The sequence below is a fragment of the Nipponia nippon genome, unplaced genomic scaffold (assembly GCF_047370975.1).
Source record: "Nipponia nippon isolate SJK-2023a ecotype South Korea unplaced genomic scaffold, ASM4737097v1 scaffold_1, whole genome shotgun sequence".
NCBI classification, from domain to species: domain Eukaryota; kingdom Metazoa; phylum Chordata; class Aves; order Pelecaniformes; family Threskiornithidae; genus Nipponia; species Nipponia nippon.
The window spans coordinates 12635595-12655239 of record NW_028262290.1 but is presented as its reverse complement, the minus strand read 5'-3'; the positions used below and the strand labels follow the sequence as shown (position 1 = coordinate 12655239).

The 19645-nt window shown below is 44.9% G+C and overlaps 1 protein-coding gene across 11 annotated transcripts in view; it reads right to left on the bottom strand.

Moving 5' to 3' along the window:
- Positions 1 to 19645, bottom strand: part of MTSS1 (MTSS I-BAR domain containing 1) — a 127816-nt gene that overhangs the window by 52118 nt on the left and 56053 nt on the right. Inside the window, exon 1 of one of the 11 annotated variants that reach the window (XM_087746240.1) lies at positions 17977 to 18007. The exons of the other annotated variants lie outside the window; for them this stretch is intronic. Coding sequence (XP_087602366.1) covers positions 17977 to 17992 — 16 coding nt within the window. The 5' untranslated portion in view covers positions 17993 to 18007. Of the gene's footprint in view, positions 1 to 17976; positions 18008 to 19645 lie in introns of those variants that run through there. 11 annotated transcript variants of the gene reach the window in all.

Below are 19645 nucleotides of genomic sequence, written 5' to 3'. Positions count from 1 at the left end.
TAGTCCTGTCCAAGTGACACGGTTCCCCTGCTCACCTGCATGGACAAGTGAACTCCAGAAAGAAACAGTCTGCTTTTTTCTCAGCCAACACAGTAAAACCAGAGGTCTCTAGTCTCTTCAGGCAGAACCAGGAAAACCCTGTTTCCTGTAAGATGCTCTTGACCCAGTGAACAACAAAGCGCTATTAAATCCAAAATACTGAACACATCTGGCTGTGGGAACAGGGACCTGAGCTCCAGTTTTACTCCTGGAATTTCCTGTGATGAACGAGAATGAACCCCTCCAATGTCTGTGATTCAAATTTTAGGAGAATTTGATTCTCCACTGAAGGCCAATGCCATACCGGTAGTGTTTTGGGGAAATCTGGGCAAAGCTAAGGCAACATTTTTCAGCATGGTCTCTCTCATAAATGAATGCATCAAGGTCCACAGCGTGAGCCTGAATGATAAGCGTGCTGAGCCTCATCTTCAGAATACGGATCTCCAAAGAACATCTTCTCCATTTCCCCTAGTAACTTCAGATATAACACACGGGACGGGGAGGAGGGAAGGCAACACTATTGCAATTTCTATGACTATGACCTTTAAATGTTTAACTAGCAATCTATTCCTCGCAGTCAAGATAAAGCAGGAGGTGATTAGCTTCACTATGAGTCACTATGCCCCTGTAGTGCAATAATTCAATTAGACACTTTAACAGCCTTCAATTTTGTTCAGGATCTGCTTACTAGAGCCATAGTCCCATCGCTGCAATTTTGTTTTGCCTCACAGGCTAAGCAGGGTCAGTCCAGGTCAGTGCTGGCTTGAAGGAGAGGTCTTGTAGAAAATCCCACATGTTCGAAGAAATGGGGCCGATGTTTCCAGAGGAGGCACTGCGAACAAGAGCTCTGGGAGAAGGTCTGGAGCTTGTGCCTGGATACAAGCTGCAAACTTTCAGTGAGCTACAACCAAGACCCTGGCCTCCCCTACTTGCTGATCTCAAGATACACGTATTTCACTTGCTCAGGCTATCCTCCAGCTGAATCGGACACACCGTTCTCCATCTTCTGTTGTAGTTGTTGCTAATATACTCTTAAGGGGCTGTGTCACATCTCCAGAAATGGCTTCAATGTGGTGGCATGTGAACACCTACCCACCTTCACCTTGATCCATTCCTCAGCTGGTGTTACGGTATCAGGAAATTGCTGGAGCAGCTGAATAAAGTTTCCTGTGTAATATGCAATGCACAACTTCATCGTCGTCCGACCACACCTGGATTTTAGAAGTTATACAGGAAAGTATCTGCAAGCCTCAACTGTGTTTTTGACAGCCAAGGCTCTTCCCCCTCCTCCAGAGTAATTTCTTTTTCCCCAACAGCTTGATAAGCAATTCTGAAAAGGAAACACATATTTCCCTCCTCCCCAGAGCTGAGTCAGCAATGGCAACAGCAAACTCCCAGAGCATGCATGCACCCTGCTGACCTCAGGACCTCTAAAACTGTTTCGCTTTCCTTCAGCACTCGAGTTCTCCAACGCCGGGCGCAGGCACGTGTACTCGAGTTGCACTCGTGCTCGCAGGACCAGCCCCTGATTTCTGCTCCCAGTCCAGAGGGTTACCGAAACACAAAGATACATTAGTGGGAAGGGTAAATGTTCTTTCCGCCAACCCATGGCCAAATAACACTTACTGAGAATCAAACTACACACAATACCTCCTGTTCTAAGCCTGCACCATGGGGCACACAGGATAAGTTTAAAAATTTACTGTTGTAAGTTTTAGCTTAAAAATTACCTTTGGTCACCCTTTACTGACCATTTCATAAAGCTTAGGAATCTGTTACTGGCTGCAAGCTAATATATAAGTGCTTTAGCTCAGACATCTGATCATGGGTTTTGATCCAGAGATCCTGGGTTCAAACTCCGCTGCCATGGTCCGTCCATTAGGGTTGTGTAGTCGCAACAATTAAGGAAAAACAAATGACAAGCTTTCACAGAGAGCAATGAAACACTTTTGTTCTACAGCAGGTAGTTCGATCAAAGCCTTTTATTAAATATCCTTCCACTTCTTAAACCAAGTGTTCTGCACTATGGAAGGGGCTATTTTTATCTCATACCTACCCTGGCTGTATTTATAAGGCTACGTTTAGTATGATGTGTTTTTTTAATCCAGGATTAGACTCACCAAGAGTCTTATCGACACATTGGTCAGGGGTTTGCAAGGAAAGTATTGGTACCGTAAGCTCCAGCATGTATGCACATAGCTTCATTAACATAAATACAGTAAAAACTGCGTTTTCATTAGGTGTTGCACTGCTATTCACAGAAGTGTTAAAGCAGGGTTACTGCTTAATGGGTCTAATATTACCGTGACACAGGGAAGCCCTAATGAGAGCTTTGCAATACTGTATTGCAAAAGGACTCCAGGAGCAGTTACAGCAGGAAGATTTATGTCTAAGACATCTGTACCCATATGAACAGGAGATGTGTAGTTTTACAGGGGTAAAAAATTAAAACTGTGGCCTCATAATAGAAAGTGAATCAAGACGAAAGTAATTCATCTTACACAGCAAGAAGATAAGATAGCAAAAAATAAAAGCAGGTAAAGAGTCATGTATCAACCTCGTGACTAGGAAGCAAGAAAGATGCAATCTATTTGGCTTCCACTTAAGTCCAAAATGTTGCATTTCTTTCTAAGAAGGCCTTAAATTGAGACTCTTATCTGCCATTATAATCTTGTACTTTGGTTCACACAATAACAGTAAAGGCACAGCATGTAGGCACCACAATCTCCTTCTGTTTCCAACTCTTCTAAAATCACTTTCCATGCTTCAACCTCTCAGCACTCCTACAAGAAAAACCTGGTGAGTCACCACAAGCAACCGAAACGCACCGATACCTGTGACCTGTGCAGACTGAGAAGCTCTTCTACCCACAAGATTTCATCTCCCCAAGAGACACCAGCCAATTCTGAGATGGCATTAATGCCTTCAAAACTTGAACTGGTGACTTCTGGAGCTTTCTGCCACAACGAGGTACACCACAGGCGTCACAAGTGGAGGTTTATGGGGGGAGAAGTCAGAATAAAGCATATGTTTAACAGCTGGGCGAGGAGAGGCATGAACTTTTCCTTTCTAAAAGCAATGACATCTCCACACCGCATCCCACGTCCCTGGAGCGTGGGAGCAGATACGGCCCTGGCACGGCAGCCTGGGCTCGGTACGCTCTAACTCGAGCAGCTCCTGCCTCTGGTGGGTAAGACTTAAAAAACACTGTCAGCCTGAGAAAAGACACAGGTTGTGCTCTTGTATGCTCAGCACATGGGAGATAGTCCTTTCCTTCAAGGAGCACAAGTGACTGATGTTTGGTCAATTAGTTCTCTACTAACATGTAGCCAGGGACCTGCTAACAAGAACATTTTTTTTTTCTTCCTGATTTGATAGAAGAGACTTCGAAACATGTTTTAATCTGCAACACAGACTGATAAAACCAGCTGCCCAACAGACAGTCTCTTTCACGAAGGCTTAATTCTCCTCGGAGAGCTCGAGAGCAGCTTTACTGCCTGCCAGATAAGTCATGTTTACAGCAGATCTTCAGAGCTGCTCAGCCTCCTGGATGAATTTAGAAATCAGACCAGAGGGCAGATTTGCACAGCAGTAATTAGCACGGAGACAACGCAGAAGCAATGGAGAAGAATAATTTAGTCTGTGTCAACATAAGGTCAAGGTCTGGGGGGCTTGTCTGAACTTCTGGGCAGCTCATGGGGCGAAAGGCAGGGAAGGATGAAACGAGGGGGGTCTGCACTCCAAAAAACCAACTACTCCCCACAGACCAGCTTGAGCAGCCTTAATCTGCTTTGCAACTCTTCTTCCTTCCCATTTCAGGGCTTTTTTTGTTTTGTGCTAAAAAAAAGGCAGGTAGTAGGCACCCCTGACAGGCAGCACTGCCGTGTTGCCACAGTGACTGTACCAGTACACGGTCTGTTGGCAGGCAGAGTATTTCCCCGCTACTGCCTTTCTGCTAATGAGTCAGCAAGTGCCTTAACTTAAACATGCCACCAGTTCGATTGGGCTTGTTACTGTGCAATTGCACCCCAGCGCAGAGCAGATGGGAGAGCTCCTGTTGTACCAGCTGGATTCAACCCCACTACCCTCTAAAGCCACCTCCAGAAAAAGCCAACATGGGTAACTCCAGCCACCATTCGAGCAGAGCTCAGCATCACGGTTTCCATCTCGGATGAACTGCATCAGCATCGAAACAAAATAGAGAAATCATTAGACAAAGACAAAAAGATATGAGATATAGATACAGGCAGACTTGCTTAAAAACAAAACTCAGGTCAGAGGAAAGCCAGGAACCATCAGGCAGTGCAGCTCCTTCTGGGTTCTCCAGATCCAAAACAGAGCCACAGCACCAAAACTCGTACGTACCCTCTCATGTGCAAAGAGACTAGAGAATTTGTCAAATCAGCGTCTGTAGGGCTGGTTTATTTGTGCTTCTCTCCACCCCCAGGGACTAAGCATCTTCTTTTTTTAAGTCAATAAGAACCTATTATTGGCATTCCAGCTACAGACAGAAAGCAGTACCAACAGTGTCGATACCAACACATACTCCTCAAACTACTACTCCTGGAATTAAATTCGAGAACACAAGTCCCAGAGTACACACAATAATTGCACATTCAAGAGCAGAGAAACTAGCAAAAAGATTCATTTACCTTATGTAAATAGACAGTTTGTATTCCTTAGACCCTACTATGTAGAACAACACATACAGATCCCAGAAGAGCTAAATACAGAGTCACGGACAGATCACCTAAGAGGTGGACAGGTCTTCTTGCCATGAGTATTTATTGACTTTCTGAAAATGGCAAATATGCATTCAGTCAGGAAGTAAAAAGCGGTTCAAGAAGATAAATAACACCACAAGTAAAAGCAGGAGGGCAGACCCAGTCCTTTCCAACTTCCAACCTGCCCCTGCCCTCCCTCCCATTTTCCAGGGCATTTCCCACCCCCATCTGCACCTGGTCGAGACAAGCTACTGCAAATCTGACCCAGGAGACAGTCTGCCTACCGCTCCCATTTAACGGAGGCACAGCAATTCCTGAAAAAAAGCCAGGCTAAGAATAAATCCCAGTGGCCAGAATAAGTGTGTGAACTAAGTACAAAGCACACGTAAGAAGATTTATTAGGTCTCACGCTGTAACAGCACCGTGAATCATAATGATGTCCTATCTGCTATCCACACGTGCCTGTAAGTCAATGATAAAAGTTCACTTGGCACAGAAACACACCATGCAGGGTTTCACCTGCAGTGTTTTACTTCTAGCCCTTCCCAATTCACCTGTGTTAATCCAAAAAATGGCTACTTTGGTAGAAAAAGATGGAGCTCCTGCAGTGTCTCCAAGTTGATGAGCACATGGGGTTGACAAGCAATTCGCAAGGCTGGGACTGCCCCGCTATGTCCAGTAAGTTCAGGACACACATTAGACACGCCAGCAAGCCAGTGATCACAGGAACGCTAACAGCAGGCAATCTTACCTCCAACAACTCCTTTTTATTAGGAACTTGTGGTCCGAACCCTCCAAAGTCAAGGCAAGCGTTATTACAGGAATTGGTGTCGGCGTTGCTGTTGGAGCCAGCCTGCAAACGCTGCTGGACGAGGTGTGTTGGAGGGGAGGACGGGCTCTTCCAGTCAGCCCTGTTTGCAGGCGCAACAAAAGGGCCAGCAAGGGACCCCACAGAGAGGATGCCACGAAGGGCAGGACTGTCGCTACAAGCAGCAAATGGCCAAAGGAAACTACAAGGAGCAACAGGAGGAAGGGAGAGGGGAAGGAAGAGTGCCTGCAGAGCACAAAGCCACTGATGGTAGGTCTGGTTTTCCCTCCTGTTTTCCACACAAAATGACTACGCAATCTGCCATCACGACCAGACTCCTCTGTGTGGCAGGTTTGCCGTCTCTTCTCTTGAGGCTATGGAAGATTTAGCAATAGATTTTCGTAACTTACACCACGGAGCCCATACGAGCCCTCTGGTGCTAGGTGCATTCAGAGGCTGCCCCTTAGAAACGGTACTGGTGACAGTCACCTCCTACAAGTGACACACCACCGCTTCACGTCCTTTTGTACAACCTGGCTTTCAAGACTAAATACAGGCAGTAGCATAAGCTCATGTGCTGTGCTCCACAAGCCTCTGTCTGGCTGTTGTTGGAAGCAACACCACCCCATCATTTGATCTAAAGGGATACCCATGCCTTCACTTCACAAGCAGACACTTCCATTCAGCGCTAACTTTGGTGCTCGCTTTTCTGCTGGGAGCATCTCTCGCGTGGGAAGGGGATGGTCATCAAATTTATTTACACAAGCCTCTGAACAGCTTTAAAGGTGGTGTGATATCCAGTCACTACCAGTGCGTTCCCAGTTAAACTGTGAAGTACAGCTAAGGACCCTGCAGCCGCACTTTATCTCCACCAATTTCCTCTTAAATCAACTGTCAGAGAGATCGGGTGCTAATGTGCGTAAAAAAAAGAAAAGATAGCGGAGCCGTAATTGTCCTTCCCATCCAAATACATCTTGTATTTGCTGGTCCCACACCCCAGTTGTGGGAACTCATCTGGGATCATTGTGGGGAGCGGGGAAAGATGGCAGTATTAGCTCTGAGGTCTACGTATTTTTTCTATGATGAAAAGGGTCCCTCCAGGGCTGGTTCAGACACAAATCACGGGAGGGGAGGAACATCCCAAATAATGCCCAGGGATCCGTTCACATTCATTGCGCAGGCTTTGCTACACTTGCCTACAGCACCTCGTATTTCACAACAGGTCCTCCCATTTGTACAAACCTCATTTAACCTTTGTTTGCTAAAGACAAACAAAACTGAACAGCACACCACAGTGCTCCCAACCAGCTACGGCACAGCTGTGCCTTCGTTTCTCTTGTTGTAGAAGAGATGCAAGGCGACCAGCTCCCACGAGCGGTCAGGGAAAAATAGTCATCTCCTGCGGCATGCAGGGTGGGCTGCAAGTCTTGGAGGCACCATTTCAGCTGGAAAGCTCCAGATGCTGAACAGGGAAACGGGCCGGAGAGCGAGGGGCTGGAAGGCAGCGAGGGGGCTTTGCAACAGCCCTGCGTGGCCCGAGAGCACCAGGGCTCGCTACCGAGAGCGGCTCTGCTGTGCATTCAGGATTATTGATTATCCTCTCCTAATCTCATGATTGAGTGCCCGGGGGAAAAAAAAAAAAAAAAAGTTTTATATTATATACAGATAGATAGCTATTTAAAATCATTAACAGAGATTTGTATCTCTGAGCTAGTCTTCTGTTCTCTGGGGAAACCAGACAGCTGCATAGTAAGAGACTGAAAGCTACAATAAAATGAAGAAATGCGCTTCAATAAATCATTAAGCTAAGGCTCATAATGTTTATCTGCAATGTCAGGTCCCCACAATCTACAAAAGCAGATGTGTAACTTTTTGTTTTTCTTTTATCAACTATCAAACTGTCATGTAGCTATTACAGAAGATTGAAACTTCTTTTTAAAAGCATTGAGCATCAGGGGTTGCAGTTTCTTTTCATGGAAGGGATACTTGCATGCCAATCCATATCATGCAAGAGGAACTGGAGATAAAATATATGGAAACAAACCCTTGAAGAAGAGGCTGTTCACCTTCTGCCAATGTTCTAGCAGATAGACGTGCCTAAAACTTAACAAGGCAGCTCTGTGGGATCAATTTTACCAGCTCTGCTCCATCTGCCCTGATTTATTTGTCTTCCAGTACACCCCATCCCTACATTTCCAAGTGTATTGTATATACAACAAGGCACAGGCAGCACCGGAGCTAGTTCAAGGCCCACCAGCAATGAAGGCCAAGTCCTATGTGGCCGTGGCACTTCTGCCCAGGGGAGGTCAGGCAGAAAGGCTGGAAGAAGGCAGACCCGTTTCAAGAGCAGAAGGAGGTTTCAGGGTCAGCAGTCATTTTCCTGCACCCTCCCTTGCAAGCAGCACTGCTCCTTCCCTAGCCAGCCCTGCTCCCCCTCCCAAGCCCCAGAATTGCTGGGGAAACTGGAAGAGCCAGGGCAGCCACCGCAGGGATAAGCTGACGGTGGACGCAGCTAGCTGTGTCCCCAGCATCATCCCCGAGCGGCTGGGGCAGCTGCAGCCCGAGGAGGCACGCTGCCGCTGCCCCAGGACTCAGCGCTGACCAAGAAAGGGGGCAGCCAGCGTCGCATCGTGAGCAATGTGCTTGCACGACCTCTCTGTTGCCAGCTCAGAGCTCTTCCCCTCCCAAGCAGCTCCACGAACACCGCTGACATTTTCCAGCCTTGCACTGTAACACACCATGGACACAGACCCTTCACGTCTTCTCTGGAGCTCGACAGCAGCCACCAGTACAGAGGGAGGGGAAATCAGCCTTACAGGTATTTCAGGGATCCAATTTTTTTTTTTTTTTTTTTTTTTTTTAAAACCTCATTTCCTTTTTTTAGAAGAGGAAAGCTCTCTTCTCCCTCAGGCTTGACATCCAAAAATTAGCATTTCTTTGTTTAACAGAACTTGCTCTATCCAATTTAGACCCCATCTGTTAATCTACAAACAAAAGCAAGTAAATACTGAAATTATGACTAAGGTGGATTTCAAAAGGCCTACACCTTACTGTGTTTTTTTGAGGTATTAAAAATGGAGTCTCGCATTTATTCTACTGTATTTCCTGCTGGCACGAATGCAAAATTCGAAGCTGCTGTGCTGCTTTTGTCTGCTGCTGCTGATGTAAAGTGTAACTACGCGTTCAATCCAGCCTGGGAGGGCTTCTCTTTAATAGCTAATTTGAAGCATGATTTCTAAAATCCTGACCATACGAATCCGCGAGCAAATGCTCTATGCAAGCCCTCAAATTACTGCTATGCTTAAGTCCTTGAAGTACACCAAATTAACAAGCTCTAGCCCACATGACTAAGGTTCACAGAAGTTCAACCCCAGCTTATGTAAGACACAGAATTGGTGTGTTTGCCTTTAAAAAAACACCGAGATAAATACTAGGGTCAGCAAACATGCTGTGCAATATTTAACAAGAAGAAGCTGGGACCTTAACAGGATTTGCAGCCTAAAACTGCTCCTGAAGGCAACAAACATGACATGATCATTCTGACAGCTGTGACAAATTAGGTTTCATTTGCCTGAGAGCCAGCCATGTTCATTTAACTGCAATTACTGGCACATCATGATCCCCCATGCTGGAGAACGCACCCAGCCATCCAGCCAGCCAGGGAACAAAGCATCTTGTACAAATCAAGGTGTTTAAATAGTTCTTCTGTAACAACACCAAGTCTTCAAAAACAACCATTTGTTAATATGCGCCCATAGCTTCTTCAGGTGTTTATGTGGCTCTTTTTCAATCAGTGGAACGGCAAAATCTGGTTAAGATGCTTTAAACCCTGCACCCTTTCCCTGCGTGCCTGGTTGCCGAATGCAGTCCTCACAGGAGGAGGTGCTATTTAGAGATGTTTACTCTGTCTGGCCTAATCCAGGAGATTTGAAAGCAGTTTGTTTCATCCAGCCTGAAATATGATTTTGAAAGACTAAACATATAAATTCACTCTTTTTTTGTACTTGTCTTTATGCCTGAGAACGTATCTGGACTTTGTGATCTTATTTAGAGCAAAATCCCACACACATACTTAGAATTTCATAAGAACCCTTTCCTTATCCCCTTATACTTCTTTGGTGGGGCTGAAGAAAGCTTCAGTCAATTATACATGTACCATTTCAACATATTTAGTTGGTGAGCTAATTTAAAGGAAAAAAAGAAAAAAGAAAAACCTCCAGGATGTGGCCATCAGCTTCCTTAAAAATTCCTAGATAACACATCCATGGCATGTCTAATCCATTTAGTCATGCCACAAAACATCACTCATTTTTCTTCAAGAGAAATTTTATTTATTCCCAAGCAGGACTTTACAAGCCTATGTGTTCTGCGGGCAGGAATGCCGGAGCCCTCATCCATCCGTCCCTCTGTCCGTTTGCTGTTGAGGCACCAGCTGCCGGCTCTAACAGGTGTTTTCTGGTTTTCTTCTCAAGAGAAAGTCCCAGGCGCTATCTCTGGTGGAATGCAAAAAAACAGCGCGGCACGTAGGGCCCGACACGGAGCCGCATTCCTCTCCGAGCAAGCAGGCAAGAAGCTCTCCGCCGCAGCGCCACTAACTCAGATGCTTTCCTGGGGAGTAAGCTGCCTTTGGGTACACGCACTCAAAAAATTCAGCCAAATCATCACTCGAAAGGCCGTTTTCCCCACTTTTTTTTTTTTGCAAGGAAAAGCTACTTTGTCAACAGCTGCAGGGCACAGTACATTTGCACAGTGCAACGTTAACTAACTCTCAGGACGCCATCGGCTGAGGGTGAAGACTCTGCCCTGGCCATAGCTAACTTCTAGTCAATGTTTCTATGCAGGGAAAATCTTCAGAAGTTCTTTTCAATAACTTTTCTTTTTCTTTTCAGACTCTGCAGTGAGCCAAAATAGCTCAAATTTCTGAGGATATGCAGGAGAAAAAAAATGAAAATAGTGGGATCAAGAAAAACAAGTGGTGAAAACAAGGAAAAACATGGAAATGGATTTTTGACAAAAAACTGCAAAATAACCCGTGACCAAAGCAAACAGCCATGCGACATGCCACCAACATCTTCTGAGGAATACTTAGCAGCGAGGCATCACACAACTGAACACAAATTTCAAAATGAAATCAAGTTTCTGATCTTCAAAGGCTTATAAATGCGTTAACCTTTACTTGCTCTGTGTAGCCCTGCGTATTTACAGTGAATTAAGCTAAACGTGGGCTTAAATAACTGTAGGATTCCAGCTTAAATCATTCTACATAGAGTCCTCATCCTGTGGTACTCTGGGCATTTTTAGACAGCAGCTTTCTCATGGTGGAGACGGATGACAGCACCTAACATAGTCTGAATGGGAACGGGATACAAGCAATAAAGCAGCCGCCCAAAATCTAGTCATGTTGCCCATGTTTACAATGTAAAAAGTTATGTTTATCCTGATAAACACAGCTTTTGAAAAGGTTATTTCCCTCCCCCCCCGCAAACAGAAAAGGTTAACTTCATCATCTGCTGCACACACGTCAAACTATCATGCAAAGGAAAGAGCTGCAAAGAGCACAGCCCTGCATTCCTCTGCACCAAAGGACCTGTCAGAGCATCCCGGCAAAACACCCAGAAAACCGTCCTGAAGTTACACTAACCTGCCTCGAACTCCTCCGCCACAGCCTGCTTGTTTAGTGGACTTCATTTTAAAGCAAGCCTCTGAAGCATGGGGTTATGAACAAGTCCTTGGACCCACAAATTCAGAGGTAAAACCCAGCTTACCTTTTCATTTAGTGTACTCAAGAGCAAAGTGACAGGAGAGTTCCTCCCTCTGCCTGCTTTCAGATTAACCCCACCAACACAGCTAAATCACAAAAATTTACTTATTCAGTCATAAGTGACCACTGCACTGCTGAGAGCCAACTCCAGCTAGTCTCTACCCTTATTCTTTGAATTGTTTTTTTTTTCCTTAAGATAGCGCAGGATGCCCAGAGGGTCATCAGTACTGTAACACTAAATACAGCAGCACTCACAAGCTAAATTGCTGCCTACGAGGTGTATCAGCAAAGTTCAGAACAACCATTTCATACACGGGCAGGCAAGATGCTCGAAATGTTAGAGGTCATTTCAGCAAAGCCCAGAGATGTGGGAGCCAGAGCTCCTTTGACAGTTGCCTGGCAACGCCCTGTTATCTTATATTCATTTATATTATTTTTAATACACTTACACTTATCCCCAGGTCTCACCCGGGGTTCTCTCCAAAGTGAGTTTGGCATTTTCTGTCACTGGGGGGGTGTTTGCTTGCTTTCTACAAGTCTTCTGGAAACAACTGAGTTCTGCCAAAAAGAGCACAAAACTCGAGCGCTTTCTGGGAGCAGTTTTGGGAACGGGCTGTCTGCTCTTTCCAGCCTCAGGTTTGCATCACAACGTGCATTTTGGCAGGCTGTTTCTCAACAAGTAGCTCTCACGGCTGCTACCTTTCATCAGCATCCAGCCAGACGCGCAGTGCATTTCATGAAGAGATGGGCTGCACAGACTCCAGTAGCTAAAAATATCGGTTAATGGGAAGCTACTGTAATATTAAAAGCATTTTCATGCTTAAAAAGCATTCAAGTTTATTCCCTTGTCAATAAAAACAAGGCAAACTTAAAATTCAAGAGGACCTTGATTTGCTACTAGGTTTTCCAAATTAAAGAAAAAAAACCATTCAATCATTTATTTCTGGGGAGAAAAATCTCCCCCCATCCCACTTCCCCACTTAAAGAAAATATAAGCAGTGTCCACACAAAAACCACCCTAAATCCCTTTGGGCATGTTTTGAAGAAGCTATTTAGAGCAAGGAACATGGGCATTCTCTATCCTTGTATTTATAATGAGGCTCTACCATCCCCAGGAGCTAAAGCAGAATGAAAATGGGTCACATATCTAATTAGCACTATTGAAGCGTGAAGCCCAAACATCCCTGAAATGTAATAGATTTTTTTTTTTAATAACTCCAGCTTCATTAGAATATCCCACAGTCACCTATGTGAGATGCCAGAAGCTTAAAAAAAGGGTACCATAAAGCAGGCATGTATGCAGCATCATGCTGCTTTACTATTGGGGAAGGGGAGACAGTGCTTTTGACAAAGTCTAATCTATTAGCTAAAAAATGAAGCAATTAGTCAATCAGCCTAGCACAGCCTGTTCTTTAATCACTTTTTGTTATTAAAAAAAAAAAAAAACCCAACCACAAAACAACACAACCCTCTTGACTACGAAAACAACACACAGATCCACAGGCGTGGATGAAGCCTGTTCCAGCAGGGCAGTTTCTAAAGCAGACAGCCGGACACAAACAGGTGGGCTCCCACTCCTCCTCCCAGCAGATGTCCACACGCTGTCCCACGCTTTGCCCCTTCCCCATGTTTATTAGCAACCCGGCAGGGGCCCCGCAGCAAGCCCCCCACCCAGCACCCGGCTCCACTCCTCATCCGCACCTCCCTCCCACGCGCAGGTACCGCCACCCAAGCGTCAGACACCACCAGGCACGTCGGGCTGTCGTAGCCGAACGTGTTTAAATTACAGGTGTGCGCGCTGGCAGAGAGCACTAATGAGCTTCTCCTCCTGCCTACTGAAGAGGAGGCACAGGGAGATTGCATGGGTGGGTGGAGGGGAAGAGAGGCAGCGGACGACTTTTCCTCGGGTGTGTTTACAGTACACGAGGCTCCAAAGACGGTGCATGAGCACCTGCACGTCAGGCTGCCGTGCTTTGCTCGCTCTCTGCTTCCGTAGCCCGCTGCTTGCTCTCACTTCCCAGGGCTTGCTTTTACTCCGGGCAGGCTCAGCCTCCTGCACCCAGCACCCAAAATTTCATTTGCTTTGGGCTAGACAAATGCCACTGAAGCTATGGGGAAGCACCCCCAGGGATCACCCAGCAGCTCCGTCCACCCACCCGAAAAGAGACCCAGTGAAGACTTCCACACGCCAACCCGCGCTTTGTGACAGGACTCTGCGCTTCGTTTCGATCAAAGTCAACAAGCCATAAATGCCACTCACCCGTGAGGGTTTGGAAGTCACTACAGCCTTCTGGGAAAAAAAAAAAAAAAACACCACGAAAAAATCAGAGGGGGGAATTAATTGAGCCTGCAGCTGTCTGCTCTACATATCAAATGTCACAAAGTTCATGTTGCTGCACGGGATTTTTTTTGCACAAGAGATGAGCGCGCGAAAGCTGAGCAAAAACCAGAACAAAGTGTTTACTCTGCCCATCCGTGACCACGCTCTTACCCCGCAGGCGACCGTGTCTTTTGTGGGACTTGGCACGTGAGAGCTTTGATCCATCTCCTGCACCAATTTTGCATTTCTGTTTATTACAGTGAGAAGTTTTTTCGTTTTTTTCCTTTTCGTTTCAATTCTCTCATCACAGTGGAGAATGAGGCATACAACTGCATGTGAATGAAACCCACAGAATTTTATTTGGTTTAATCTAGTAACTCCCTTATCTGCAAAGGGAAGCAAAAATAGACATCCTTTGATTATAGAGACATGTATAAAAGCGTGTATCTTTTTTTTAATGGTGTACCATGGCAGTTCACAAACCACCAATCTCTCCCAAACCGTGTGATGGCAGTTAAAGCTAAAGCAGAGCAAACAGCAATGGATGATTCATGCCAATGATGGAGATCGGCAAAGGCTGGAGATCACTGGTCCAGCATCTCAAGTCCAGACCTCACATTATCACTGCTGGGGTAATAGTGGCCATTTTTATTGCTTATATTGGTAGAATTTCCATTACATTAGTAAAAACACAACTTATGCCAAAAGTTACTCTTCATAATTTCTTCAGTAATTAAAACTTACCTCTTCATCGCTTTACTATAATACCAATATTAACGATACAGCCGTGAGGAGACTCAGCCACTAGCAATCCTTTAAGTGGTTCGGATTGTATAACGCTTGACATGCCTACTTTTCTTCCCCCCGCCAAGCAAATTGCCCACCAACTGGTTAAGGTGGCTCCAGAAGTCCCAAGACGGAGTTTCCCGAGAAGCTCAGCTTCCACTGAAGCTCTCTCACCAGCTGAGGCAGCTTGCTCTGCATGTCGTTCTCAAAATGTGGCCTCTTGCTTAAATTTCTAACTGGAAGACGACCTGTGATGTGCTTCCCGCCATGTTTGATACCGGGATCTCCAGGTGAAAATTTGCCTTTCAGGGGATTGAGCCCATACGCCCAAGCTGGCCTCCTTGCTGTCCGAACTGCACGCTCAAGGTTTCGCGCCCAAGGCGATGGACACAGCCCATGAGGAGCCAGGAGCAGCGTCCAGAGCCTCTACCACCAGAAAGCCCCATTTACTATGGAACAAAAATAGCAGAGGGGAGGCTTTCAGTGGAAAATGTGATGAGAATAGACAGCAAGAGAGTAAAAGCCCTGTCAGCACATTTCATAGACAGTCTTTTTAATGAGGAGATAAACAGATAAAGCTTTCAATCCATGTATGGAGCTTTTTTTTTTTTAATTTGAAAAGAAGCTAACCAAGCACACAGGATTCAATAGAAAACAAAGGCTGAACAAAACATTTTCTGACAAGGCCTAAACAATCTGAAAAACGTCAATTCTAGTGCCACAGAGAAACCAAAGGTTTCCCCCACTCCCTACCCACCCTATTTATTTTCTTTAATTACCTCTTCCTTTCAGATATCTGGCTGTGCAATGAAGTTAACAAGTACGTACAAAAACCAACCCCCAATTCTGCGCAGGACCCCCAGCTTTGCTGCAGTAGCACTGGAAGTCAGAGCAAAGACTGGGAGCAAGCTGACCTTCCCTACTGCAGGCAGATCCAAGCCATGCAGTGGATCCAGACCTCCCCAGATGCCAGAGAGCTCCACCAGTGTGGCAAGACTTCGTTCTTATTACACAGATGCTGGCTATAATATCTGCCACCCTCTGCAACCGTTTAATGTGCAAAGAAGCTGTCCTGCCAATAACACGCTAACTGTTTCTTCAATCTGATGCAACACATTTAAATCAGGTGTGTAAACGGAAAGTCAACATTCAAAAGTCAGCCTCTGAAGCTATTAAGCAACAAGAGAGATTTCTTCACATGAAGATGATTTTAAACACAGAATTTAAACAAAAACATGAGATGGGACCCAGACAAGCAACTTCGCAAAGGAAAGCCCTCTCTTCAGGTGCCACGCAGCAACAGCGAAAAGCTCTCTCACCAAGGTTTCTTCCATGGTAACCTGGAATGGTAACCCCAGACCGGGGGTGGCAACTTATCCTCAGCGGCTTCTTGAACATCCCCCCCTTCCCATTATCACTCACCCTTTGGGTGGAGTCTCCAAATGAGTTATCTCCCAAGCACAAAGAGATTAAAAGCCAGCAGCCTGCAGTGAAAGGCTTTATATCCTCTATGCTATGCTCTCCTGGGTAGCTTGCAACACCGTCGAATTTCATATAAGGCATCTTCAAAGACAAATGATTTAGAGGGGGGTTCAGCACAATCAGAATCTGCCCCGCAAGTACCACCACAGCTTTATCCCTGCTGTTGTAAGGAACTGCATGCATACACATAGCTATGGACTCTTCCCTAGGCAAGGTGATATACATCCACACAATCCCTAAACATAAAAATGGAAACAAAACCAGTTTAATACACAAAATCCAACTAAGTCACAATCACACTCTACAGAAAAGACATCTTCTTGGGCTTTTTATGTTTCAGAGATTACATTTCCGATTAGCAGAAAAAAACCTATCCTGAAGAGCCAGCCACAGAAACCCACTACAAACACATTTACACTTGAATATGAGACACTGCTGCCAGACATTTTCAACAAACTGCAAACTGACTGCATATTCAACCATCCTGAATAGTCCCCGGGGACCATTTTCTATGGTAATATTCAAGATGTGTAAGTGTCACCATGTAGGAAGCAGCAGAATCCCGTAACCCGTTACCCAGGTTGTACACACCATGCAATTCAAAGCATGTAGGTTTTTATTTTGAAGCGGTGAAGTAGGGCTAAAAACCACTGCCTGAATATAGTTATTAATACAGAAAAGTAGAATTAAATTATTGCCTACGTGTCAGATGAAATAAAGTCTAATGTGGTTCCTAGTTTATAACAGCTGGGCCAAAATTATCTCTAGACATTAAGGGTCATGATCAGAGCAGCGCCTACACCACCGCAGACCTCCGGAGTGGTATTTCAGACTGCCCGCCCCGCGAGGCCGGCGGACCCTGGCTCCTGTACAGCAGAGCCTGGTTTTGGACCCGCTGGTACAATGGCCTAACCCCCGATGCCGTGCCTGCCTCTGCCTGCTGCCTGCAGAAGGAGCCGGCAGCCCTGTTCAGCAGGGAGCCCATTTTGCTCCTGGTTCTCCTGAATGAAGATGGCATGGTACGTGACTATAAGCATCTTCATTGCTGTATAATGCGGTCTGAATACAGCCACCCCAACTCTCCCTTTCTCATCTGGATTTGTTCAAATAGCTAGTTAGAAGGGCATTCTTGCCAAACGACAGCATAAGCGAACATTTGAGTGTTTTACAAATTCTTGCTTTCTTGCTTCTATTTTGCAGAAGCAAGCTGGGCTAGATTAACAAGAGCTGCGTACCAAGGGAAGCAATAAATTCATCACCACTCAGGCTTCCGAGACCGCAGAGATTTGAACAGCCTACCCAAAAGTTTTGGGCGCAAAAGCCTTCCGTTCACACCAGGGAGATCTCATTACAGGAATTCCTATGTGACATTCTCAGTCTGAAATTGAGTAAGAGATCAGATAAGATAACAAGGACACAGACTATTTTCAAGAACCTCTTCAAAATACGCATGGTCTCTGAATAGATGCAAAGGTTAATATATCTACCTAGGACTACAGATGGATACATCAGCGGCACCAGTGATTGCTCCTGAGATCATGGAATAAGCCCAGATAAATGGGAAACTGCACAATGGAAGTACCCACAGCAAGCCCAACTGTCTAGTCTCCTAATTTATTATAATAGCTGGCCAATCCAACATGAAGTATGATTTTTTTTTTTTTTTTTTGCATCTTAACCCTAACTTTTGAACTATACCATGTACTGCCTTCCTCCAACACCTTTTTTTAATTTGAAAGCTGACTTCAGTATTGAGAAACCTGCGTATGCTACTTATTAAATTTTTGAAAAGGAATTCAACAGTTAAGCACTTTTTTAACTGGGTATTTCATCTGGTCCAGAGCATTCACCTCTCACTCCTATCAATAAAGGAATTTGTTAATGGACTTTACTTCAGTCCCACTCACTTTCACAGCATACATCTACAGCAAAGAAGTTTCTACACAGATGGCAAAATTCCAGCATTTGCTTTCAGGCTGCTCATCATGAAAAATACAGATATATTCCTTAAATATTATATGAATCAGAGCCATAATTCAAAGCCAGAAATAATTACCTTCTCTGGACAACATTCAGCAACCCATTCCCTTTTTCCCCGGCCTGCCAGCTGCCTTCAGCACAAGCAGCCATGTTCCTCCTTTTAATTGCCCACTCCTTTGTTTCTTGTGGTTAAGTCTTTTCCCATTTTTCTCCTCATCTTTCCTGCTCCAGCTTTTTTACAGAGGTTATACAGGGCTCCATCCCCAGGCTTTTTGCTCTCTGCACTCTGCTCAGCTTCGTCCTGGGGGACCAAACTCCCACTGAAATAATTTTATTGTGATAAGCAGGAGTGCAGCAATCTCAATCCTTGGAAAAAAGAGAAAAAAAAAAAAAATCTGTGTTTTCAGTATTCTCAAACATAAACATAAAATAAACAACTTGACATGGATGACTCAGATTAGCTCTCCTTTTCAGTCTTGTTCTCCGTCTTAAACGTCTTGGATCACTTCCATTTTTTGATGATGTTCAGGCATTACTTTAAGTGAAACACTGCCAAAAAAAAAGGCAGACTCAAAACATGCTCAAGCCCCATTTCCTGATCGCTGGAGACATGGCCACCCGACTGACAGACCCAGCTATAGGGGGCTGCTTTCTGCTTAACCCTTTCTCCAGTTCGTTATGTCCAGGCTGTGCTTGTGGATTCCTTCTGAAAAAGCAGCAGAGATGTGCTTTTCCCATCCATCCTAGTACCGGAGCTCGTAACTAAGTCTGTGTTTCGGTAATGCTAATATCTCCTTTTTTGATACGTGTACTGCTGCTTCATTCAGATTTAGCTTTCCTTCTCCAGTCTAGCTTTACCAATGTATTTAAAAACCATTGCTTTCCTTCTGGTTTTGCACTTCTTCAGTACCTCCATTGGGCTTATGCTGCTTTCATCTTCAAGGACTGCATTGTGCTATTGAAGTGTCAGCTCCAGTCACAGGTTGGCCAACCAGTCTAGATGCCATTGCTCATCTGGTAAATTCACAACATAACACCAACGTGATTTTTCTCTCATGTGCTAACTGTTCATTCAGTCACCTACAACACGTCTGTCTGTCCGTCCTCACAGCTTTTGCTGTGCTCAATCAGTCATTTTGGGTTCTTGCCTATCACATTAATATCGTTGTCATAGTTATATACTGTATATATGTATATGGTGGAAAAAAAAAAGCTTTCACTGGGTTCAGCACTGTACAATCTTGAGTCAATATAAGCAGAAATAACCCTACATTTATTAAAAACTGGCCACAAAATAGCTCAAAATATTCCCAAATATTATTATAACTGAAAATACTCCCAACTATTTCATAAAAACATTCCCTGCCCAAGTGCTGCTTTTTACTTTGGAAGTCTGTCACAATAATAGCAGCACTGATACCAGCATATGGAACAGACTGCAGTATTTTAAAAGTTGCCAACAAGTTTAAACAAACAAATTGCAGAAATTAAAGTTTTGCTTAAACTTTCTTCCCAGAAACAAATACTGACACTGGATACAAAATATGAAAATACCAAGCCAATACAAACACCGACAGAGACAAAACAAAACCAGGCAGGAATTCCATTCTGGCATAAGCGACAACAGTTTTATGCCTGGATCACAAAGCAGTGGTTTCACCTCTGAAAAATGAAGTGTCTGTACCCCCAGGTAGGTGGTGAAGCAGCCGGCAGGACCGGGGCGGACGATGCACAGCACCATGCGC